A 24,394-nucleotide genomic window follows, 5' to 3' on the forward strand; every position below is an offset into this window, starting at 1 on the left:
AGATACTCGTAGACGAAAGCCGTTATATAGCTAAAGTCCGATAGCCGCCGGCGAATAGCGAGACCTATACGAGTATCGTAAGAATAAGGTAACCCTATCGCGAGAGACGAAATCAGCTATAGGTCAAGCACTTAGAAAGGATAGCTAGCTTACTAGAATCGTTAGATACCGGAAGAAGCTATCGAGGCGTAGGAACTAACTAATGTCTTTAAGGATAGATAAAGACCTTAGTTAATCTAAGGATAGCCTTAAAGAAGATAGAGGTTCCGAGGGCGCTATAGCTAGGCAATATTAAAGAACCGCGAGTGTTAAAGAACCGCGAGACGCTAAAGAACCACGAGGTACACGGCGGAACCAGAAGACTAAGGGTTACGGGGTAAGCCGGCGATATAATATAAGACGAATATCACCGCCGCCCTAGGTAATGACCGTGAACCCTAGGAAACTATAAGGAACGGCAGGAATAGAAGCACTATAACCTATACGTGCCTTCTATCGGCCGCCGCAGTTATAGTTACCACGGCGCTCTACACGGCGCTAGGAAAAATAATATCGCTCCTATAGCGTGTAGCTCTTATTTCCCTCTTATTCATAATCTCTCTAATGTTTCACTATCAATTCCTAAATCGTTTACTATTATTCCTATAGTATTCCACTTATAATTATCGTCTTATAACGTATACACTTCTTCTATATCCTTTCCCTTTTCTTTAGTATAGCGGGACCGCACGGCGGATACCGCACTTCCCTATACCGCCGTAACCGTTTTCGAGCGCGGCTAAGTCCTATTTCGCAGTTAAGTTCCCTAGCCACTAGCAGCCGTCTAAGGACGACGACTATAAAAAGCTATTTAAGAAGTTCTTTAAGAGTAGTAAAAAGATCGGCTAAGGTTTTTAGAAGGAAGGCTACTTTCGTGCTATTACGTTATACGGAGGCGAAGAACGCCTAAAAACCGAACTATCCACCCTCGGCACCCGCTTCGAGCTATAGAAGCAGGGTTATAAGGCGAAGATCCAGGCGTTCCGCTAGTATACCGAGGAATACGGCTATACCGACCCAGAGACGCGGGATCTTAACCACACGGTCTTTATCCCCCCCGAGTATCCTAAGGTTTACTAGGTCGTCTCCCTCTCCGAGGCATACACTATTATCCGCCGATTCCCCTAGCCGGACTACCTGCTAAAAGCTAATAGAGACCTCGTAGGCTAGGAATATCCGGAAGAGCCGTTTAAGACGTTTATTATAACCCGCGAGCGTAATTACGCCGGAAGGTTTACTAAGACGCCGTAGAAACCCTAGACGTCTAACGCCGATAGCCCTACTATCACCTCCGGCTAGCGTATAACCGTATTTATCGACCTTAAAGCCGAGGCAGAGGCTACTAACGCCGTAGCCGGCCCGTTATCCGCCCATGCTCCTTAGGGTAAGACCTCTAAGAAGTTAGTAAGTTCGATAGTTCCCGGTTTTATACTATAATATATCCGAGATTACGTATACCTCTCTAAAGCCGTCTACGACGTAGTCCTTATAGAAGCTAAGGGAACGGTAGTGTATATAGACCTTAAAAGAAACCTCGGGCAATACGCCTAATAAGCTAATATTACTAATAAGCTTATCCGTAAATTTCTCCACGGCCTCCCGACTAAGAAGGGTAAGGAGCTAGTCCGGATTATACTAACTATCTAAGAGTTCCTCGCTATAGTCCGTACTAGTAAAGAACCTAGCCTTACGCTAGCTATTAAATATACCGTACCGTCTAATGCTATTAAGTAGCTAGCTAAACGTGTAATCGGGTCTATAAACACGGAGAAGGCCCTACACGATATTATTAAAAATATAGCCGGGCGTTTACGTATTACGGGCATCTAAGCCACTAAGGAATCCGTTACTAAGGACGACTAGGTCGTTAATATTATCCGCTAGCGCGGCCACGCGGTAGTATTACCCGTTCCCGCGGCCACGCGGTAGTATTACCCGTTCCCGCGGCCACGTTTATACTCGTCACGCTCTAAGAGGGAGCCACCAGGAATAACGTATAGAACGCCGTAGATCTCCTAACACTACTAACGATATAGCGTATAGGTCGTATAGTGGCTATCGCCCCCCTTACCGATAACGGATAACTCACTAATATACGCCGAGAAGCCTTAGTAAATATACTAACTACCGACCCGGAAAAGGCTATCTCTATCGTCCGATACTACGTCGCTCTATAAGCCGCGTAGGCCGACCGTTTAGCCGCTAACCTAAAGGAGACGTATATCGGCGACCGCGCCGAGCTTAAGGCTCGCGCCGCGGAGTTTACTATAGACGAAACGGCCCTAGCTATAAACACGCCGCTAGACTAATAGGGTATTCTAATAATTAAGCCGTAGCCCGCTAATGATAACGATAAGATTACTATACTGGATTAATTATATAGTTCGGTATATAGGAGACACTAGGTTTTCTCTATAATACGCGGTGATATAGATTAGCGGGACGCTATAAGGTTTTCTTTCCGCTATCTATTTATTCGCTCGCCTTAGGTTTTACTAGGGAATACGGTAAGATACGATAAAGGGTTTAGTATATTTTCCTTTTCTTCTATCTATAGGTTTACTTTATTAGGTGTATTAGGATTTTACTAAGGCACACGGTAAGATAGGAGGCCGCGGCGCCGGCACGTTTTATTTTCTTTACTTCTCTCTTCTTCGCCTAGCTAGACAGTAAGTAGTAACGGCGGCGGTCGCTATAAGAGCACCGCCGCGTAAGAAACACTTTCCTTTCTATCCTCCCTAACTACACCGCGGTTCACTAGTATAACCGTAACGCGCCTTAAGTAAGGCTATCGTAGTTACCGGGGAAAGCCCGCGGGACGCAGGGCTTCGTCGCCCGGGGCATTTAATACGCCCTAGATTCCACCGGGAACGCCAGGGCGTACCACAGGCGTACTATAGTATAAGCTATAGCACGCACAGGGTATACTATAAGTACCTTTAGTATATACTATAGCTTCCCTGGGTTATACCCGCGTTCCTATACGTAAGAGCTGAGGATTCCACGGGGTTCACCCGTGGGATACTTAAGTCCCGGGGGCGCGCCCCCTTAGCTTAGAGAAGATATCTTTATTACACCGTATTTTCTATACCTAAAGGTCACCCCTCGAGAAAAAGCCTGGCTTACAGGTCCTATAGTACTGGCTGGCCAGGGATTTGCCCGTCAGGCATATTATACTATATACGAGTCTATATACCCCTATACGGGCGTCTGTCTATAATTCTTTTTAGTATTTTTGGAAGTTGAAACAGACCGTCCTGCCGCTTGCCGTAGGTACCTTACCGTACAGTACTGGAGCATGTCACGTACTGTACGGAGTACGGATGGTGGGGATGATGTTGGTCTCGGGCAGTCATCCAAAGCTAAGTGGCGCGGATCCACGTGACCACGTAGCAGGATCGGACGCTACTTCACGGCACCTCCGTGCCTAGATTGTCGTGAAGAAATCCCCATCATAAAATCATATAACGCACTGAGGACACGATTTGCTCGACCGGGAGGATAGCCCGACAAGCTCTAGCACGCCGGTAATCTTATAACCGCAACAATGCCGCCTCAATTACTCCGCTGCCCGATATGCAGTCTAACCTCCCGCATCCTCCAACCCGCGCCAACTCCAACAAGAATTCGACGTGTCTCCTCCTCTCCCGCATTGACATCTGTCTCGAGTCCCTCTAGTTCAATAACTGCAACAACAACACGAAAACCGCAGAACGTCGCGGCGAAAGACATCCTCGCCTCGCCAACCTGGTCCGTCGCCTCTCTCTTAAGCCCTCCTCCCTCCGAACAGCGACAACGGCAGCAAATCCTTCAACATGTCGGTGCCGAAATCTCTCCCGACAAGCTCCACCACCTTCTTCGCCTCTCCGCTCTTCCTCGGCCTCCCACCCCGGCTGCTGAGTCGGCTCTCTTAGCATCCCTGCACTCGCATCTTCTTTTCGTACGCGCCGTCCAGGCCGTCGACACCACCGGCGTCGAACCCCTTCGCGCTCTACGAGACGAGACGGATCGCGGTCGCCGCGAGGCTACCATTGGGCTTACAGAGATCCGGAGTGCCCTGGAAAGTGAAGTACGTCTTGGTCATCGGAGACGCCCGAGACGCGTCCGAGACAAGGATATGCATGGGAATGATCCGGAAGTAAGGGCTGCAGAGGACTGGCAGCCTCTGAATACAGCCACCCGAACCGCAGGCAAATATTTCGTCGTACGCAGTGGAAAGGGCGAGAAAGCCTAAAAAGAACTAAACTATTGGTGCCAATAACATGTACATCCATGCGTGGGGCGATCTGTCGCCCCACGCAACTCCTTCCATGCGCAATATCTGCTGTCATGCTCCCCGGTGAGTAGTAGCTAAATCTACAACTATGGTTGTTGTCGACTCTTAGCTGCGTGCTGGGATATAGAATATTATAGCTAATCCGTACAAGTGACGACCAAAAGCAGCCTCTGTTCATTCTCTCGCTGCATACCCCGACTCGACACTCTTCTTCCCATGGCCAGCAATACAAATACCCCTCTTCCTCAAATTCCCCACATCTCTCATTGAGCATACCCATCGGCTTGGTCGAGATGTTCTCCGTAGCCTAACCCTGGATCTTCATCTTGTTCATGCGCGAGTCGGGCTTGCTGACATTCTCAACACTAATTTGCTTCACTGTCGTCGAAGGCTGCATGGGCAGGTGAGCCGGCTTCTGCTCCTTGGGTTTGCTGAATTTCTTGTCCTTCTTTGCAAGCGTCTCCTCGTCGCGGGCGATTTGTGCGAGATCGAGATCCTCCCATCCGATGCCTTTGAGGATGGTGCCAATCATGTACTGGTAGCGCAGATGGCCGCTGACCGTCCGAGTGACGTTGCAGTTCTCGATCCCTTCCACACCGATGATCGCCTGTAAGCCTGAGACGCCAAATTCGAGGTTGGAAGTGCGACTCAAGAACCCGAGGACGTAGTCGCTTTCCGAGTAGACATTGACCAATCTGCCCGTCACGACACTTCTCATAACCTGCCATATTCGACCGTCGGAGGGAATGGGCGCTCCGATCATGACCACCGACTCAACTAGGCCGAACTGCCGTCTTTCGGCCAGCGCCATCAGGCATATGTAGATGGCACGGGCGCCGAGACTGTACCCGACCAGAGATACTGGCCGGTCTCCCTGGACCTTGCGGCCGATGCACTCTGCCAAGGCCATGCCTGCTTTTTCGCATCGCACCATCGCAACTGTCCACGGGTTGTCAATGACCTTGCTAATTCTCACCAAGTCCAGTGGCCACATGCGCTCCTTCAGATTCGAGAGAGCTATATGGCGGGAAGCAAGTTGTTAACGAACTATTTTTGCTTCTCGCATGACTGCGGCGGATTGTGCCAACTCACCACTACGCTTGCTCATCTCCTTCCTGGCGATGCCCCATGCTGCGCTCTTGATGACAAGTTCGAGCGAGGTCCCCAAGGTCGTCAAATTCTCCACTTCGTACCTCAAGGCGAAGCTTTCGGCCTGACTACCGAAACATTGGAATGGAATCACTGATGCGTCCTCTTTGGTCAGCCATCCGCCAATTCCCACGACTACTCTCATGCGACGGTTCGCTGATGGGACGGCCCTTGCATCGCGGTAACACTCCGTTCCGTCGTTTCTGACGGGAAGGAATGCAAAGTCGGCAGAATCTTTACCGTATTGGTCGATCATTTTGCCCGCTTCCCGACCGGCGTAAATTCCGAACATGTTGCCCACGACAATTCCGTTGTGGGCGACGGTTCCAAGGAGACCAGCTGTGGCAGGTGCACTGAGCCTGATTCCCCCCATAATGCAACCGATCCCGGCAGCCGCGAGGGGTTCGGCCAGGCTACCAGCTGTACTGATCAAGGCCGCGCCAGCGGCCTTCCACTTGCGAGATTTCTTACTCTCAGAAGTCTTCTGCTGGAGAACTGCGTCGAGATCAACTCTATCAGCGGCGCTTGCCAGGCCTCGAGCCAGTCGGACCTCGTCATCATGGAGATCCCTCAGGGGTAGGCCTAGAGACGATGTGACATAAAGCATGAGAACCCGTGCAAAGCCTGAATATGATTCTAACGATAGGACGAGTAGGATTGTCGCGCGGAGAAGAAGCCTCCTTTTCTCTAGTGGAAGGGTATTGAGCCAGGTGCTCAAAGGTGGAAAGCGTCGTGCCAAATACGGATCCAACGTATTGGGTAGCGGTCTCGATGACTGACCTGGTCTCATTGTCAACTACTGAGCATAGAAGGGTTGGGCACTGGGCATTTGCTCTCCGAACGACTGATTCAATGCGACAAGATGGCCGAACATGGCACTTACCTGGGCAGTAGTTAGCCGGGGTACTCACCCCGCCCGAGGTTCCGCCGTTTACAAGATGGCGAGTCGCCATACCCAGCATGGCTTCCCGGTCGCCTAGGTTGCCCCGTCGGATTCGGGCCGCACCCGGGCCGCCACCACGACCCCCGCGCAAGCTCGATGTAGTCATTGTTCTCGCTTCCCTTACAGAAATATCTCTGAATCGACCAAGCAGGTTGTTCTCCCACCTCTTGAACATGGCGAACAGTTCTTTCTTCAGTTCCACATGCTGTGGAGGAAGCTTCGTTCTGATAGTCTCGGAATGGCCTGAAAGTGTCGCCTCCAAATCCTTCCTGGGCGCAGACGGATGAACTCTTTTACACGTCATGGGCGAGTTTGGCTGTCCCCTAGGGGTGGCGCTGTTGTGGGTCGAAACATGGGCTGGTGGTTGATTCTCCTTGTCCGGCATACTGGAGTCGTTTGAAGAGAGCGGAGGATGAGTTGGCTCAAAGGCTTTCTCCAATTGTTGTTCTATTTTGTTCGTGGCCTCAATAATCAGTGCCACGAGAGCGTTTTTCTCTTCAGGGGCTAGGATGCCCGTCAGGTCGGGTTTGCCCCTACGGGGAGGGAAGGTTCGTCTGCCGCCCCGGCCACCCGGCATCCTTGCTGTGGTAGAATCACGTTGCCTGAAATGGAATGGGGAAAAGCCTGAGACTTGATGGAGGACAATGCTGCCGATCAAGTGATTTTTCAACAGATCATGACCAGTTTGTTGACGACCGCAGGGTTTCCGGATCTCTGTGGGAGGAGGTGCGGCCAGATCAAAGCGAGGGCTGCGGGCTTGTTGCTGTCGTTCTGATTATATGATATCGTCTGGAGGCTCGAATCAGGACGAGTCCTGTTGAATATCAACAAGCAAACTGGCAGCAGGGTTGTGGTTGGGAGTAGTGCTCTGCCTTTGATTACCTACCTGACAAGGTATCTCTGAACCGTCACAGATTCTCTATACTCTCGAAAGTGCCGGAATGGAAGGTGGTCTTCGGCTGTATTTGCCCCGATGTTGTTCCTTGGGGGATACTCGCCAGATGGTGAGATCGAAACAAGGTCTGGGAAGGAATAAGCCTGAGGGATGGTTGATTGTGATGGTCCACGCTGATGGAAAAGCAGGCGTATAATGGCACTTTCCTCGTTACAAGGACTAGGCCGCCTGTTAGAAAGCCCGTGGTTGCTGCATCAAGGGTAATACGTCTCCCGTTTTCCACAACGGATGCTGTTGGCATTCGCGATATTCGTGACTGTAAGAGGGTAGGCCAGTAGATGCCATTGGAAGGGGTCCTTGGGTTGGAAATGAGACCAGAGTTGAGCTTGACCTGCCCTATACTGGAGGTACCTCTTTTCCAGATAATAAGGTACTTAGGACAAAGGGGTAAGGAGTGAAAGGCGGCACTGGAAGAACTACGAGTTGGGTAAGCCGGGGTTCCTGGAGGCAGGAGGGGGCGGAAAGCGGAGGAAGTGAAGATATCTGGGACATGGGAAGGTACTAGACTACCTTACCTTTACGAGATACTTTTGCAAGATACACCTTCCTGCCTTGCTGCTGGAACAAGGGAGGAGGACTGGAGTAGTCCATGGAGACCAGGATGGTAACAGCATCAACTCGAAGGGAAGGAATGACCCTTGTGTCTTGTTTCTCACACCTGCCATGGGACATTGTAACTCAAAAGTCACAAAGCATAAGCTACGTCCTCTCATGTGCTGTGATAGTAATCCCATTTACTCGATCATACAAGACAAAAGACCTCTCCCCTCTGCCAACTTGCTTTCAGGCATAGCATACCATCTGTAGTAGACATGATAAGGCTCATCTTATAACCCAATCCAAAGATGCGGAGCTTGTATAAGGTACCTAGACAATGACACGCCCCAGAGTATGGGTTTTGTATGTTGATAGGCCGTGCCCATGATCATTGTGCCAGACCTTTGGAAGATGCTGGCACCCCGCCTTGACCTCCTTTGAAGAAGTAAATGGGCATTCAAAGGGGCTGAAACAGACCAAGCATAAGGTAGCCATGAATTCAGACTATAGCCCAACGTCATGAATTGGCTAGATGCCGCTTCTATTCTATTAGCCGAACCACAGTCTGGTCTCTATTAATGCCCAGTCATTAGATTAACAGGAACCAGAGCACAGATATGTGCTATATATCGATAATCGGAGCAGTTAATCACCTAGATCATGATACCGTATATGAGCTGACACTGCAAACAGTGGGATGAAATGTCCACACTGAGCACATTTTGTCGTGCCATCCCCTCCCTCCCACAAAGCCTCAACATCATCGTCTCCATCACCCGATTCAAACCCTTCCTCCTCGTCGACAGCAACATCTTCGACCTTGGGGCAGTCCTCCTCTCCGGTCAAGCTGGTGTCGACCCTCCACTGTCTAAGCACATCATCCTGCCGCTTGAACATGATAGAAATATCCCTGCCGACGCTGGTCCCGGCCTGGCTACCACTCGGGATCATATTCGCCACGCAGACATTGATGAGTTGTAAATCCCATATGTGACCCTTCTCGGGGTGGAGCTTCTTCAGCATCGGGAATAAGGTGTCCGAAGTAAGCCGTTCTGCGATGGTCTCGACGCTCTCTTTTAGACTTAAGACGAAGTTTGGTAAGGGCTGTGACCGGGACGTCCGGCTGAAGTCCCAATCAGACGTCTCCGCCTTGGCCGGCCATGACCGGATGGAGAGCCGGAGTGTTTTCGGATGCGCCATCCACCTTTGGTCCGAGGCCCCATGTTCCGCAGACTCGTGCACCGTGAGCAGATCCACCCGCATCCTCCTCACCAGGGAAGCGGACAGCTTTCTGAGCTCCTCCTCAATCCGTGTTAGACTGTTAAGGCCCCTGTACGTATCTTCAATGCTGATCTGTGTCGGAAAGTCGCTAGCCTCTTTGACCTCGATATCGTCTACGCCGTGCAAGAGGTGCCATACTCTCAGTCCTGCACCCTGTTCGGATCCAGGACCTCCCAGCAACGTCTCCAGGCCATAGGGGGAGATGTCGGGATGGACTCGGACTGCGTTGGCGGTTAGGGTAGATTCCGAATCAAAACCATCAACCCTCGTGTTCTCGGACAATATCCGTTGCTCCAACAGCCGTGTCGTCTTGGCACCAATGCCAGGTATTTTGCGTATGTTGTGGGAATCCACAAAATCCAGGACCACAGCATCGTTTAACGACAGAAGCGTGGTTTGATTGCGCGGCTTGTGTTTACTCCCAGCCAGTTTACTTAGAAGCTTGTTCATGGAGATGCCGCAGCTCGAGGTAAACCCGAACCTCTCTTCCAGCTGGAGGCGCAGATACCATGCTAGGTGCGAGCCCAACAACAGGCGGACGTACAGGGGATTCTCGAGAGGCGGTGGTTCCGGGAGAGAGCCGTGTACACAGCCTGCAAGCCTCGTCAGGTCGCATGGAAAGCCACTCTCTGGATTCTCCTGGGAAAGACAGAAGAACGAATCCGAGAGACAAGATCTATTCAAAAGAGGAACGTTGTAGTTAATGATATCCGTGACATCTAAGGTATGCACCAGTCAACTTCTATCACGGTGTCAGCGAATATGTTCATCTTACCCATAAACACCTCGTCTAGACCGAGTCTCTCAACTTTTTGGTTCCACGAGTGGGATCGAAGAAAACTGAATAGTTTCTTGCTCGTATCTCGAAAGGGCGTCAGATCCTCTCCTTCGACAATCACGAGCTCGGGACATTCCTCTTGGCCTCGGATATGAGCATGAGCTTCTTGACGCCTCGCGCACGGGCAGCATAGTTGCAGGTGGCTAAGATGCCCTTCTGCTTAACACCCAGTGGCAGAGATTGCAAAGCCGGATTCTGATTCTCGAAGACTGAGGCATAGAAGCAGTCATAGTCCTAGGGGGTTTGCCAGTGTCAGTGACGTGGACTTTGAGAGGGCTGACATGTCAAGGAACAGAAAGAATGAAATCAATGGATGCCCGGGATAGAGAAAAAGAGGTCTCATCCTCACGAGAGGAGCGCATAATACGCGAGGTACAAGCCCGCACTAGGTATTAGAAGACGTACAAAGTGTAGTACGACGGTCGTCTTTCCGCTTGGGCGTTCCATGTTGTCGTTTGAATATTAGGTCCATCCTGAGAGTCGGGATAGCTGTAATATCATTGGCTAAATGCTTCTTCTTCCTACGAAGTACGTGTATCTTACCATGTCATGAGAATGCGGGGAATGTTTGAGTTGGAAGATCACGGTGGTCCATTAATCAACCAAACCATACACATTCTTGTCACGATCCCCCGCATGGTTTAGGGGATTGTGACAACGGAGTAAGGGTGTTCCCAGTCCTAGATGTGGTTAAGACGACGTGACACCCTGACCGACGGATACCTAGGTACCGATGTCTATGTCGAAGCTTGAGGACTAGCCGCTCGGGCAGCTCTGGCTTGTATTCCGTGGAGGTCGTCTGGAATGTATCAACTGCGTGGTGATTATATACAGTCTTACTAATCATGCCCAAATCTGCGCGTGCACTGACCATACCATAATACCGCACGGACCATTATTAGTAAGAAAGAGCCAGCACAAACCGTAATTAGTTCCTCTGAGTATTATATGGGGCTTCGCGGTTATGGCGTCTGTCGAAGTCGTCTTCAATTCACGTTTTCCTTCCGGTATATATTACAGTTCGGCCGCGGCCTACTCCGTGTCGACTGCTCCTCGGAGCCATCATATCGGCGCTGGGTTGTTTTCGCGTGAAATTTGAGCTTGGTTCGAGGGTTTCCTTCTCCGAAGCGCCCGCCGCGAAAGCCCAATTTACTCGCCCTGTTCCATCGCTTATGTCCGATATGGAAGCCGGACAATGGTGCTTCCTTTTGACAGGGGTTTGTTTGACGTGAGAGGACTCATGAGATGATGACAGTCTCAGAAACGATGATCTCCCTCGGCCCCCAGCAAAAAGGATTAGGCGCCATTGCTTGGCTTTCCCGCCATCTTCGTCGGATGTTCACGAAGTTCCAACAGATAGATCCATCTTCAATGAGGCCGCAATTTCTAACGGGGATAAAAAATCACTACGAAGAACAGGGATCAGGGGCACAGTCGGCGCTTGCGAATCCACCCGAGATGCCTGCATTGGTGGTTGGGCTGTTCAACTTATTAATAGCCAACCACGAGACGAGGATAGACACCAACAATCAACCCCCTCACCCACTGCATGTGCCTCTTACGGCCAACGGCACAGGCTCCTTTATGAACCGACACTGATCCTGCTGCCATCGCCCCCGGCAGCGTTCCATTTCCGTTTTGTTTGTTCCCGTATACGTACTCCGCACGCGTCTATTTGTCCGTGCCAACGTGTCACATCGCATGCATATGTGGCTAGGCGCGGCGCTTCACCGTGCCTCCGGTGCATGGGTGGTCAGAACTTGAGACTGGCCACCTTCAACCCAGGCATTTCAGGAGCGGCATGTACGAAGCAAGCAGTACATATAATCCCTCAATACCTAGATATAACCGCCTGACTGCCCCTCATTTTCATGCCCATTCTCCTATCATGTTTTTCCCGCCTTGACTGGCACCATCGTACGGCTGCTTGTTCTGAACATATCACCATCACCCTCCACGCCTTTCTTGCTTGAGCCCTGGGCCGACACATTTAACCCCAGCTTCGGACTAGTCTTTCCAGATTCAAAGGAAGAATCGAACCGTTCAGGGCTCTTATGATCATGGCTACTACTCAGAGCACCTGTAAGAGACCCAAGTTGTCTCTGACCATCAAGCCTTCCAGTAGTCCGAAATCCAGATCGTCTAGGTCCATGTCTGCCGTGGACCCCCAGTCTCCCACTGCCTTCAATACCCTCTCCAATGTTTATGTCACCGCCATCGAGAGGTCTACGCCCGTCACGGCGATTAATACCTTCCACCAACATTCTCATGACACACAAACCCCACGCATCCTCTCCTTCCCGCAGACGCCGCTCAGTGCAAACACTACCTCGCCAACCCCTATGGAGCTCGCGTTCCCTAGCATCTTGACATCGACTCCACCGCTATCGGCAGGACCAACCGAGCCGAGTGACCCGAGTGACCCGCAGAGGTTCACGTTTCCCAAGGCAGATGTACCGAGACTCTCGCTTGTCACAAACCCGGACCAACCGAAGCCTCGAACGCCGCAACGGAGAGTCACAATCTCCAGTCCCCTCGCATCACAATTCAACCCCCCTTACACACATCCGCGGTCGCTCCACAGCATTCTCCGCAACTCACCCTTACCTCCGAGAAGCGTCCGGACACCCATGTCGCCGCGTCGCCAATCTTTGCGCTTCCAGCAGAAAACGACCCGTCGCGTAGCGTACCACAGCCCTCTTGAACAGACAATCATCACAAACAAATACACAAAGTCGCACATCGACCTCCTAAGCGAGGACCCCTCCCCAAACTCCCCTGCCATCCCCAGCACATGTCAGGGGGCCGACATGGTACTGGACCTGACACTCGCCTTTACCGGCGACGAGACCCGGGACGGGGGACAGACTCCGGGTCCGTTCGAAGAGATGCGGAGACGGATGGCCGGTCTAGCCGCTACATCGCCGCTGTCGCCGTCCGCATCTGGCGGGATCCGAAAGCGGAAACGCAAGGAGAAGATGCGCCACTGGGCGTGGACCATCGGTCGGGACGACGAGGAAGAAGAAGACGAAGAGGGAGTCAGCGGCGCCATCGCCGCAACCCGGGCGGCGGAGGCCAGGGCAGCATCCGAGCCGCCCCCTGGTGTGACGCACTTGGTCGAAATACAAGATCGGATGGAGCACAGCGGGGACGAGGATTCTCTCTACAACTAGTACGGCGAACTCTAGGACGCCAATACGAGGAACACGCAACGCAAGCCCCGTGATTTCAGCATACGATTTATTTGACCATGGCGGGGAAATGGAATCTGGAGCAATGAAGCACAAGCGACTGGACTGGTATTTTGGAATGCTTTTCAATGTTGGAAAAATCATTTGCAAGCGCTGCATTTTGTAGGATTTAACTGCCGAAATATTTATGAATAATGATGGGTGGGATAACGACTGGAGTTGAGGGCATGACACACACCGGACGAGACGTCGTCCATCGCGAGCCAATCAATTGAGAAGCGCCTGAAGAATTGCCCTCTCTCTTGGTGCCGTAGTTCAAGTCCAAAATGACGCGTTTGGACGGCAGAGAAATATTTCCGCGCAAGTCAATGGCGAGCCGATCAGGTCACTGTCCATGTTCTTGAGAAGGCACACGCGATGGAAAGCAGCCGTCTATAGGTCACTACAAGCAGCCATTGACGCTATCCGTAATGTGTTTTCCTTGTCCAACTTCGTGTACAGCCGTATCGGATTACCCGGTTGGCAACCTGGCGGTATGTGAGTTTCACGAATCGCGGCTACAAGTTGGCTACGAATAAGGCGAAACGGATCAACAGACGGTAAAGAAGCCAGAGGTTAGCGTTGCTAATCAACCCAAGTAGTGCAATGGGGCGAGCTGAGCTTCGTCTATCTGGATCCATGTCCCGAGAACTCCATTAGTAGCTAAATCTGGTATCGACAACTTTTGACCTGCTAGTGTGACGCTGCGGCCCCATGTTATTGTGGGGTTGCAGTGTCAGACAGCAGCTTGGTAACTGACGTCATCGACTCTGATAGCTTTCGAAGCACCCTTCCCGGAGAGCAATTCGTCCTTCGTTATTACGTACTTCTTCTTACCTCTACCTTAGGTAGTTCGTACAGACGTCATGGGGGTTCGGGCAGGAAGGAGATACCTGGTTGTAAATATGAAGACGTCGTCACCGACGCTGCGCAAGTTGTTTTCGTCCATAATACACAACTCCTCTCTTACTCCGTAGATGGGTTTCTTGGCTTCGTTGCCATTGCCATCGATATCGGTGCACTCTTTGTTGCCCGTTAATCTATCAGTCACGACTCGAATTTGTCTCCAGCTCATTCCGAGTGACTTGCCCACTCGACAAGTTGGATCGTGGGGGAACATAAGCCAGGATGTCTGCTCCTAAACACGAGCCGCCCATTGGCGGCCAACATTACAGTGGCCAGAATCGGATCCCTAACATCCAGGAGTTCGTCGCTCAGCTTGACAAGGAGAAAGCTGAAAGAGACGCCGACATAGAAAAAGATCTGGGCAATAACCAGAAACATGCCGAGGCCAGCGACCATGTCCCGGACCGAAAGAACAAAACTAAAAATACCAAAACAGTCCGGGACCCGGTTACTGGCAAGGATGTCGAGATCGAGGATGCCCAGACGGATTTCAAAGAAACCGTCGTCAACCCTCAGGTAAGATAGCCTCTCAGTTCATTCTAAGAGCTCTGATTTGTTTCTCGTGCCTAATACCGTGGTCACTGTTGCTAGATCTCTGTCCCCAACGAGAACGTAGGAAAGAAGGCTACCGTAGCCACTTCCCCTGAGCAGTCCGGGGACGAATACCGGCGAGCCCAGGACATTACTGCTCCGCCAGATCCCGTGGAACCCGGCAGCACGTCCGACGTGCCCATTCACAGCGAGAAGACCAACGTTTTGTTCTTCAAGACTCCGAGTGTCAGCTACGAGCCCATGTTTGCGACCCTTGAGAAGCGTGCCAATGTATTATGTCTCGCCATCTTCTTCGGCATCATTTTCGTCGGTCAGTTGTTTGGTGGAAGCCTCTGGGGTCTCATCCCGCTGAGCGTGACTGTGGCTTGCGGTGTCTTCCTCTGGGCCAAGGACGTCATCAGTCAGGGCCGAAATATGGAGTGGTCAAGTGAAAAGGAACGCGGGGAAACGGCCACGATGAACCTGGTACCCGAGTCCGTAGAGGTGAGATATTCGACTCCGCACACCACGGCCCCATGCCGTGCTAACGGCTGGTAATGCAGTGGCTGAATACTGCGTTGGGAATTATGTGGGGCCTAATCAACCCCGAGATGTTTGCCGGCGTCGCGGACATGCTGGAAGACGTCATGGTTGCCTCCGTGCCCGGCGTGATCGAGAATGTTCGCGTTGCCGATATTTCCCAGGGTTCCAACCCGATCCGGGTCCTCAGCCTTCGTGCTCTTCCCGACTCCCACATGCAGGAGGTCAAAGAAGAGACTCGTAAGGAAGAAGAAAAGCATATGGATCCAAACGAGCTCGCTGCGATGGAGCAAGCTGGTTCCTACTACAACCTCGAGGCCTCTGTCGCCTATCACGCCAAGCCGTCCGGGTCCGACATCTCTTCCAAAGCCCGCAATATGGGCATGCAGCTCGTCTTCTACCTGGGTGTGAAGGGCCTTCTGGGCATCCCCTTGCCTGTTTGTAAGTATATCCGAAGTGAGGTTGACCGTCGTTCAGACACCTGTCTAATGTCCCTATAGGGGTTGAGCTCCAGGGCCTGGTTGCCACGGTGCGCCTCAGGCTTGAACTTGTTCCCGAGCCACCGTTCCTTAAGACAATGACTTTTACCCTGATGGGTGTTCCGAAGGTGCAGGCCGGATGCACGCCCATGATTGAAAAAGGCGTCAACATCCTCAAGTTACCCATCATCTCGAACTTTGTGAACTGGGCCATTAGAACTGCCGCTTCGATGGTGAGTGAACATATTGGGGAAATAGTCCGACGAGCTTGAAACTAATGCAAATTAGTACGTCGCTCCCAAAAGTATGACTCTGGACATGGGCAAGATGCTCGTAGGAGACGATATCCAGAAGGACACCCAGGCGCTTGGTATCATCTTCGTTCGGATTCACCGTGCCGCTGGCCTAAGCAAGCAAGACCGACGTGGCAGCGAAGCTGGAGGCTCGGATCCATACATCACTGTGGCTTGGAGCAAGTTTGCAAAGCCCCAGTTTTGCACCCGCGTTATCCAGGATGACCTCAATCCAATTTTCGAAGAGAGCTGTGGCCTCCTGGTCACCGCCGACCTGATTAGGGCTGACGAACAACTCGCTGTTGAGCTTTGGGATAGCGATAGGTCTTCCGCCGACGACGTAGTCGGAAAGGTCGAGTTGAGCATACAAAAGCTCATTCAACATCCCGGAAAGATGTTCCCGCAGGTTTCTAATCTGCGTGGGGTCAAGGCCGAGAGCGAGATGCCCGGCGAGCTGATCTGGGAAGTGGGCTTCTTCGGCAAGACTCAGTTCCGCAGGGCTCTCCGGGCCGACGGCCAAAATGAGAGTCTTCCAAAGGAGCTTAGGGATAAGAGAGAACTGCAGGAGGACCACGGCGTCATTGCTACGGCCGAAGAGGATGCTGTCATTCACACACCTCCCGATCCTCTCTGGCCTTCCGGAATTCTCAGCATTGTAGTTCACCAGATTGTCGGTCTTGAACTGGCTAATGTCCGCGGATCCAACGGCAATCGCAAAGGTCGCGAGTACGAGCCTGCTCGGCCCGAGGCTGGTGAGGTGAAAGAAGAGTCGAGCAAGACGCTTCCCAGCTCGTACTGTACCATCCTAATGAATGACGAACTCGTCTACAAGACGCGAACGAAGGCTGTGTCATCCCATCCCATCTTCAACGCTGGCACAGAGCGCTTTGTGCGCGACTGGAGAAACTGCATCGTCACTGTCACTGTGCGAGACTCGCGCAATCGCCAGCACGATCCCATCATTGGTCTTGTGCCGTTGAAAGTCTCCGACATCCTCCAGACGGGCAGCGAGGCTACCCGGTGGTATCCCCTTGATGGAGGCATCGGCTTCGGCCGAATCCGTGTATCCTTGTTATTCCGGTCTGTGGAACTGAGGCTCCCGCCTTCGCAGCTGGGCTGGGATGTGGGTACTTTCGAGTTCCTGGGCGACACCATCACCTCGTCGGGGTACGGGCATCACAAGACGAAGGTGCGCCTCCGTACAGGAGGAAGTTCTGCCAGCATCAAACGGGACGCGTGCACGAAAGAACCCGACAAGGATGGTCTCGTCTGGGACCTAAGTGGACATAGCAAACACGACAGGATTCGCCTGCCAGTCCGCTTTCGGTACCGCTCACCCATCTTCTTCGAGTTTTACCCGGCAGGCAGGCGAAAGCCTAACGCGTTTGCTTCCCTCTGGCTTCAGGACCTGGTGGATTTGGAAGAGCACGATTTCGACATACCGATCTGGAAGTGCGATAACCCTACCCGTCTATCCCAGAATTATGTGACGGAAGAAACGTGCAAAAATCTTCCGGCCCTGAAGGTGGAGGAGATTGGTCGCCTGAGGTTCCGAGGTCGGTTCTCCACGGGCACTGATCGGGATCACATCAGGTTCGTGTCAGACAACAACTCCAGGGAGACAATCGAGACATGGGAGGCGTGCTTTGCCGAAGGGGTGCGGCAGGAGGAGGTCCAGACGGAAGTTGCCCCGTCGACGCAGAAATTGCACGAGGCGTCTCTCACCCAGGGACGAGATGTGCTTGCTCAGGCAGATCCGAAAGAAAAGGAGAAGTGGCTGGCAAAGGACGGTACAGATTGGACAGGGGCATTTGGAAAGGACCCCGTGTCTCTCCTCAGTGGCGATCCCGTTGACCTCAATGATACGGAGCGTCATGACGATGAGGGCGAGATGCACGAGGAGGATAGTGCAAGCGATGTCGACCTGGGAATTTCTGACGCTGACACTGCATCACAGCGCGATTCAACGGCAGGTGAAGACGGGGAGCAGAACCGCCCGTCCACCAGCAGCGGTGCAGAGAGTCAGTCCCAGGCGGGAAAACCCAACAGCAATAGCCCTGTGCAGGCGTATAAGGATTACAAGGACCGTAGCCGAGACCTGCATCGGAAGCATAGAGGGCTCATGCAATGGCGACCCATGCGAAATGTCCAGTTCGCGAAAAATGAGGCTCTCTTTGGGATGCGCAAGGTCAAGAAGATTGGAGCTCTCGATGGACGGAAGCCGGATGTTGAGACGGAAGTTTGAAGAGTGTTCTTGTAGCTTAATAGTTCGATGTTGTAATTCTAGGCAATGAATGTAACGAGAGAAGTTCAACATTTTAATGCCCAAAAACAGTATTTGAGAGGTAGTCGTCAAAACACTTGATTGCATCGGCGGAGTGTACCACGATGATAACATTGTCATTGGAAAAGTTCAGGGAGCCGAGCTGACGAGATGATATCTCTACTGTGTGTGTAATGCGTGTATTAATACGGAGTACGCGTACTTTGTATAGGTACTTATTCGACGGTACTGTGTCTCCCGCTGTGGGCCCTTATCGAAACCCATGCGGGGTGAGTTGGTTGGTGGTCAGCGATAAGGACCTTTTTTTTTCCTCGTTCCAAAAAAATTGGCGAGTATTTCGGTCGGGGCAATTTGACGGCTTCTGTTGCACGTTACCGCTGTCACCGCCTTGGACCTCGCTCAACGCAGCAACCATGGCGACGCCCACCTTAGACGAAAAGCTGGACAAGATCCGGTCACCGGGTCTTCAGAGCCAGAAGAGGGTAAGCACTTGTTAATGTTTCCTTCCTGTCAACTCACTCGTCTCCCAAACCTAAGCATTCTCTCGCTAACCCGTTGCCCTCCTTGCTCAAAGAGAGTGGTTATTCTCGAGGCGGTCGACGCAACGCTGAAGGAACAGAATACTGCGCCCACGCCGACGGGATATTTCGCTGCCCTGCTTGGCCTTCTCAACCAGTCCGTAGAGAGCGGCAACGTTAACTCTGAGACGACCACGTCGGTGGTCTACCTCCTTGATGTCGTCACTCCATACGCACCGCAACCATTGCTTCGATCCAAGTTTACCCAGATCTTAACGCTCCTGGCGCCCGTTCTCATCCTCCAAGATGCCGAGCCCATTCTTCTCAGGTCGTCTATTGGGTGCCTGGAGTCCCTGCTTCTTGCCCAAGACACGGCTTCGTGGGATCTAGGGGTAACCCAAATCGGGCCTCGGCGAGCTGTCGCTGGTCTTCTCAAACTCGCCCTGGACGGCAGGCCCAAAGTCAGAAAGCGCGCTCAAGATGCGCTGAAACTAGTCCTCAAAAACCCTCCGCCAAGCCCGTCGCTCGATCATCCCGCCGCCGACATGTGCGCCCACACGGCGCTCTCCACCTTGGAGGAGATGGCGGCCAAAGTCACGCAGGCGAAGAAACAAAAGAAGTCTTCCGAATCTCCTCATGATCCAGCCTTGATCCATGCGCTGCAGCTGGTCAAGACTGTCGCGTCTGCGAGCGGCGGTTGGCCAAGCAAGAAAATCGAAAACCTCTGCGAGTTGCTGTTGGGTATCGCGCGGACCGGCAACGAGTATATGACCGTGGCGACCTTTGAGATCTTCGAGATGATCTTTGAGGGCATGGCGGACGAGGTTGCGTCGGCCAAGCTACCGAGACTGATGGAGATCATCTCCGAATTGCGCCCCGCCGCCAACGATACGCAGCTTGTTCCCCCATGGCTCGCCATCCTGTCACGGGGGTATGACGTCTCCGCTCAATTGGAGCCTGAGGAGACATTCCAAAAACTGCCAGATATCTTCTCCTTGGTTTTGGGCTTCCTCGAGTCACCTGCGCACAATATTCGCATTTCGGCCTCCGAATGTCTTGTGTCCTTCATGGCAAATTGCATTCCTACGTCGGTCATTCTAGAGCCGTCCGTATATGACGAGAAGACGTTGGAGAAGGTTGCCAAGTTGGTCGAGTCTCTCCTCAACGTCAAATTTCAGGCGGCTTGGATGGAGAGCTTCAACGTGTTCGGTGCCATGTTCGATGCGCTCAGGTGGAGGGCCCACCCTATGATGCTCAACATCCTCAAAGCTGTGGGTGACCTGCGGAGCACTGACTCTTTTAACGGGAAAAAGGAAGCCGACGAGGTTATTGGCAAGGCCATCAGGGCAATGGGACCGGAGGCTGTCCTCTCCGTGCTACCCCTAAACCTGGCTAAACCTGCCAAGGGCCAGCCTGGCCGTGCCTGGATGTTCCCCTTGCTGCGCGACTACATAAGCAACACGAACCTTGGTCATTTCCGGCAAGAAATGGTGCCTCTGAGCGAACTGATGTTCCAACGAGTTCTAGACCATGGCGAAGCCGAGAAGACGATGGAAGTGAAGATTTTCGAGACGTTGGTGCAGCAAATCTGGGCGACATTGCCGGGTTATTGCGATCTCCCTCTCGACTTGCGAGAAGCATTTGATCAAAGCTTCGCAGAACTCCTAGCAAACATTCTTTATAAGCAGGTTGAACTGAGGCTCGAGGTGTGCCGTGCTCTGAGAACACTCATTGAATCCAACCAAGCCATCGCAAAACTGGAGAACGACGCAGACGACATGATTCTTCAGAGCCGCGTCTCTCGCGAGACGGCCCAGAAGAATTTGGATTACCTCGGCGGATTCGCCGGCAACATGCTGGCCGTGCTCTTCAACGTGTACACCCAAACGCTACCGCAGAGCCGCGGTCCGATCCTCCTGTCCATCAACGCATTCCTCAGCGTGACCCCGGCAGAGGAACTCAGAGAGACTTTCGACAAGGTGTGCCAGATGCTCGCAGCAGAGCTCCAGAAGGAGCCGGAGCAGGCGGAAAAGGCGAAGTCCCAAAAGGGGAAAGAGCCAATGCCCTCAACAAGTAACACGCTGATGGATCTCATCATAACCATGTCCATCTATCTTCCTCGGGAAAGCTTCGCTGCGCTCTTTGAGATGGCGGCAGTCGTCATTGTGAAGCAAGACGAGCCTCAGTTGCAGAAGAAGGCGTACAAGCTCATCCCCCGTCTTGCTGAGTCGGAAATTGGGAGACGGGCACTACAGGAGAGGTCGGCTGAATTGCAGAGCCTGCTCCTTTCGAGTGCGGAGAAAGTGTCGGTCCCTGCACGAAGGGAACGCCTCGCGGCGCTCAATGCCCTTCTTCCCTTCATCCCCGACACGTCGCTCCATTTTATTCCGTCAATCTTGAGTGAGGTGGTCATCTGCTGCAAGGAGAACAATGAACGCGCCCGCGAGGCGGCGTTCGATCTTTTGATCCAAATGGGCAAGAGGATGACGGATGCCAACGGAGCGACCATCGATAATACCAAGGTCCCGCATATGCCGAAAGACGCCCCGCCAGGCACAGCTAACATCGAGGAGTATCTCACCATGGTCAGCGCAGGTCTCGTTGGCGCTACTCCACACATGATTTCGGCCTCCGTCACCGCGCTCAGTCGTGTACTGTACGAATTCAGGCCAATACTGAGCGAGCAGACTCTATCCGACCTGGTGCAGACCATGGATCTTTTCCTGACGTCCAACAACCGAGAAATCGTCAAGAGTGTTCTGGGTTTTGTCAAGATTTGTGTTCTCAGTCTGCCGACGGAGATGATGCTGAATCGTCTGCCCACGCTGACGCCCAATCTGATCATCTGGAGCCACGAACACAAGGGGAACTTCAAGAGCAAGGTCAAGCACATCCTGGAGCGCATGATCCGTAAATTCGGGTTCGACCTCGTCAACAAGTATTGTCCGGATGACGATCGGAAACTCCTGGCCAACATCCGTAAGACCAAGGCCAGGAACAAAAGGAAGAAGGACGCCGCGAAACAGGCGGGTGAGGACGGGAGCGACGACGAGGATGCGAAGCCCTCCAGGAAGTTCGAGAGCGAATACGACCAAGCGCTGTACAGCAGCGACTCGGACGAGTCGGGCGCGTCGGACGACGAAGGTGGCGGCGCGGCGAGGAACGGTCGGAAGGGCGGAAACAAGAAGGGCGGCAACGCGTACATTGTCGAGGACGAGGACGAGCCACTGGACCTGCTGGACCGCAATGCGCTGGCGAACATCTCGTCGACCAAGCCCGTCAGAATCAAGCAGCCGGGCAAGACGAAGGCCAAGACGGACCTGGACGGCAAGTTGATCCTCGGCCAGGCGAGCGACGACGAGGGAGACGCCATGGACGTCGACGGCGGCGGCGCGGGAGAGTCGGGCGTCAATGCGTACGTTGCCGCGCTTAAGGGCAAGGATGTTGCGCGTCGCGGTCGTGGCGGCAGGCTGAAGTTCAGCAACAAGAAGGGCAAGGACGACGAGCCCATGGACCAGGATATGGATGAAGATACCGCGGCTGCTGTGAAGGCACAGGTAAATAAGAGCCGCGGAGGCGGACCTGGTGACAAGTTCCGTGGCCGTGGTGGGCGTGGAGGAGGACGTGGAGGAGGACGTGGAGGAGAACGTGGAGGGCGTGGAGGGCGTGGAGGGCGTGGCGGAAGAGGCGGTATTGCTTCAGGCCGGAAGGGACTGGGCGAAGAGAGAAGGAGAGGGGGAGGCGTAATGCACGGTGGTATTAGCAAATCTCCCCGGTCACGGAGGTAGGGGTAGATGGCAAGGTCAAGTGCTGTTGGATTTGGGTTTTCTTTTCCCTTCGTCTCCCAAAACCACCTCGGTATACCCGTTGGCTCTCTCACTCTCACACACACATATATCCTGGCTTTCACATAGTATCTGTATCTGATCTGCGGTTACTGGCGCATGAGAAATGGAAATCAAAATTGGGACTGGTTGTTATTAATTGAACGCGTCTCGATGGATTTCAGCGCAGATTGCCGTCTATAGCCTGCACCTTTCGAGAGATCTGCTTCGGCAAGTCTCACCATGGTGCCCACTTGCCAGCAGGATATAATATGTACAGAAAGTGTTGCATTAGCCCCGACGTGATACGTTGGGACGATGGATGTTGCTCTCGGAATAGCGGGTTTGTAGGGGAACCAAGCCTCAACCGAAGCATGTCGCACGAACGCCAGCAAACTCCCAGGATGCCGAGAAGAAAAATAAAAAGAAACAATAAAAACGAAAGACGAAGTCCGTTTTCCAACTTTCGAACCATGGTCATATGGCCCCGGCTCACGGAGCTGGTGATGGACCGTACGGCCTCGTCTACCTGAACTTGCTGAAAATAACCGCCACAATAAGAAGGACAAGGATGGTAATGATGGCAATGGTGATTACCCGATTCGTAGCCATCCTGGAGGGAAGAAGCAGGTTCGTCAGCGGGGGAGCCCAACCAAAACAGGATGATATATGGGAGAGCGAGGGAAGGGGCTCAAGGGCAACGGGGAAAGCGGGGGGGGGGGGGGAGCATTACCTACGGGCCATACCCCGCAGCGTCTTGACACTCCGGTCGACGTAGCCCTCGCTCTCGAGCAGGCGGTCATGGGTATGCTGGATGGTCTGGCGTTGGAGGTGGAGATCGGCGAGAGTGGTGGCGCCGATGGCCTCGGTCTCGTTGGCGAGGGCCTGAGAGGCCTTGAGGCGCTGGGTGGAGCGGTCGAGGCGGTCTGTGCCGGAGAGAAGCTGCTGGCGCTGTTCGAGCTGTCGGTCGGTGACGCCGGAGGAGGAAGAGGCGGGACCGCCGGAGGGGTCGTCGGTGTAGCGGGCGCCGAAGAGGGCAGAGCGGTCGTCGGAGAGGGAGCGGAGACGGCGCTTTGCGGCGTCGAGATCCGATTCGTGGTTGCGGAAGCGGGTGTTGATCTTGGTGCGGTGCGGGGTGGGGATGTTGGCTTTTTCTAGACGCATTTGACCGAGCTAAATAACGTACCGTGCGGTTAGAAAGCGTCCCATGTTGATCGATCAAGCAACTTTTCGTTGTCTTTGCTCCTTGCGTGGGATGGGAGAATGGTCCGGGAGGGGGGGGGGAGGACGTAGAGAAAGAGGGTTTGACGGTGGACTTCTGCCGAATCATTGTGATGAAACATGATAAGAGCGGCAACGGTAACATAGCACATACAATCTCGTCGGCTTCCTCGAGGGCTCGCTCGGCGGCGCTGATGGCAGCTTTGCGAGGTTCTCCGGATAACTCTGGGATTTGGTCGAGCTTCTGGGCCAGATCGGCCTGAACGAGCTTCAGTTCGGCTTCATAGTCGCTGAAGCGCTCGGTGCCAACGTCTGTGTCGAGGGGATTGGGCATGATGGGCGAGAGTAGTTTGTCGATGGGCGGCGCAGGCCGTTTGAGTGGCTGGCTGGCTTTGTTTCTAACAGAAGTGCGCAAACTACGGAACGACAATCTATAGCCTCGCTAACAGGAAAGCAGAGTCTTGCGAGCAGAAAGACAATAGCGGAGGTAAGAAAGAAGGTAACAGCTGGTTGGAAGAGACTGTTTCAATCGGACGGTGGCGAGAAATGA

At 53.1% G+C, this 24,394-nt stretch overlaps 6 protein-coding genes across 6 annotated transcripts; 3 read left to right on the top strand and 3 right to left on the bottom strand.

The window, feature by feature from the left end:
- Positions 1-3,586: 3,586 nt before the first annotated feature.
- SODALDRAFT_336768 (hypothetical protein) lies at positions 3,587-4,273 on the top strand (the record flags this gene model as incomplete). The annotated part of the gene is made up of 2 exons (XM_028612623.1): positions 3,587-3,700; positions 3,752-4,273. The coding sequence occupies 2 exons, from the start codon at positions 3,587-3,589 to the stop codon at positions 4,271-4,273; spliced, it is 636 nt and encodes a 211-aa protein (XP_028471219.1).
- Positions 4,274-4,622: 349 nt separating this feature from the next.
- SODALDRAFT_268640 (DUF726-domain-containing protein) lies at positions 4,623-6,984 on the bottom strand (the record flags this gene model as incomplete). The annotated part of the gene is made up of 3 exons (XM_028607615.1): positions 4,623-5,332; positions 5,408-6,244; positions 6,348-6,984. The coding sequence occupies 3 exons, from the start codon at positions 6,982-6,984 to the stop codon at positions 4,623-4,625; spliced, it is 2,184 nt and encodes a 727-aa protein (XP_028471220.1).
- A 1,568-nt stretch (positions 6,985-8,552) lies between these two features.
- Positions 8,553-10,772, bottom strand: SODALDRAFT_342437 (DNA/RNA polymerase; the record flags this gene model as incomplete). Its single annotated transcript, XM_028613088.1, has 7 exons — positions 10,562-10,772; positions 10,424-10,507; positions 10,130-10,252; positions 9,956-10,094; positions 9,438-9,899; positions 8,758-9,401; positions 8,553-8,582 (listed from the first exon to the last, which is right to left on the bottom strand). Exons 2-7 carry the CDS (start codon positions 10,463-10,465, stop codon positions 8,553-8,555), a joined length of 1,440 nt encoding a protein of 479 aa, XP_028471221.1. The 5' UTR covers positions 10,466-10,507; positions 10,562-10,772.
- A 931-nt stretch (positions 10,773-11,703) lies between these two features.
- Positions 11,704-18,373, top strand: SODALDRAFT_375594 (hypothetical protein). The gene is made up of 11 exons (XM_028614759.1): positions 11,704-13,190; positions 13,237-13,339; positions 13,456-13,514; positions 13,594-13,746; positions 13,946-13,999; positions 14,131-14,264; positions 14,372-14,670; positions 14,746-15,189; positions 15,249-15,666; positions 15,726-15,937; positions 15,993-18,373. Exons 1-11 carry the CDS (start codon positions 12,073-12,075, stop codon positions 18,240-18,242), a joined length of 5,244 nt encoding a protein of 1,747 aa, XP_028471222.1. The 5' UTR covers positions 11,704-12,072; the 3' UTR covers positions 18,243-18,373.
- Positions 18,374-18,694: 321 nt separating this feature from the next.
- On the top strand, positions 18,695-22,587 carry SODALDRAFT_269061 (NUC173-domain-containing protein; the record flags this gene model as incomplete). Its single annotated transcript, XM_028607638.1, has 2 exons — positions 18,695-18,763; positions 18,856-22,587. The coding sequence occupies 2 exons, from the start codon at positions 18,695-18,697 to the stop codon at positions 22,585-22,587; spliced, it is 3,801 nt and encodes a 1,266-aa protein (XP_028471223.1).
- A 561-nt stretch (positions 22,588-23,148) lies between these two features.
- On the bottom strand, positions 23,149-24,178 carry SODALDRAFT_270219 (V-snare-domain-containing protein; the record flags this gene model as incomplete). The annotated part of the gene is made up of 3 exons (XM_028607706.1): positions 23,149-23,236; positions 23,357-23,796; positions 23,999-24,178. 3 exons carry the CDS (start codon positions 24,176-24,178, stop codon positions 23,149-23,151), a joined length of 708 nt encoding a protein of 235 aa, XP_028471224.1.
- Between the last annotated feature and the right edge of the window lie 216 nt (positions 24,179-24,394).

This window comes from Sodiomyces alkalinus (assembly GCF_003711515.1).
Source record: "Sodiomyces alkalinus F11 unplaced genomic scaffold SODALscaffold_1, whole genome shotgun sequence".
Classification (NCBI taxonomy): domain Eukaryota; kingdom Fungi; phylum Ascomycota; class Sordariomycetes; order Glomerellales; family Plectosphaerellaceae; genus Sodiomyces; species Sodiomyces alkalinus.

Bases quoted from the DNA above. Each gene is read 5' to 3' on its own strand.
- SODALDRAFT_375594 (XM_028614759.1), top strand. From the start codon at position 12,073: ATGATCATGGCTACTACTCAGAGCACCTGTAAGAGACCCAAGTTGTCT. The intron at 13,191-13,236 runs GTACGGCGAACT...ACGCAACGCAAG, and splicing joins GAGGATTCTCTCTACAACTA to CCCCGTGATTTCAGCATACG. The intron at 13,515-13,593 runs GTGCCGTAGTTC...CGAGCCGATCAG, and splicing joins AAGAATTGCCCTCTCTCTTG to GTCACTGTCCATGTTCTTGA.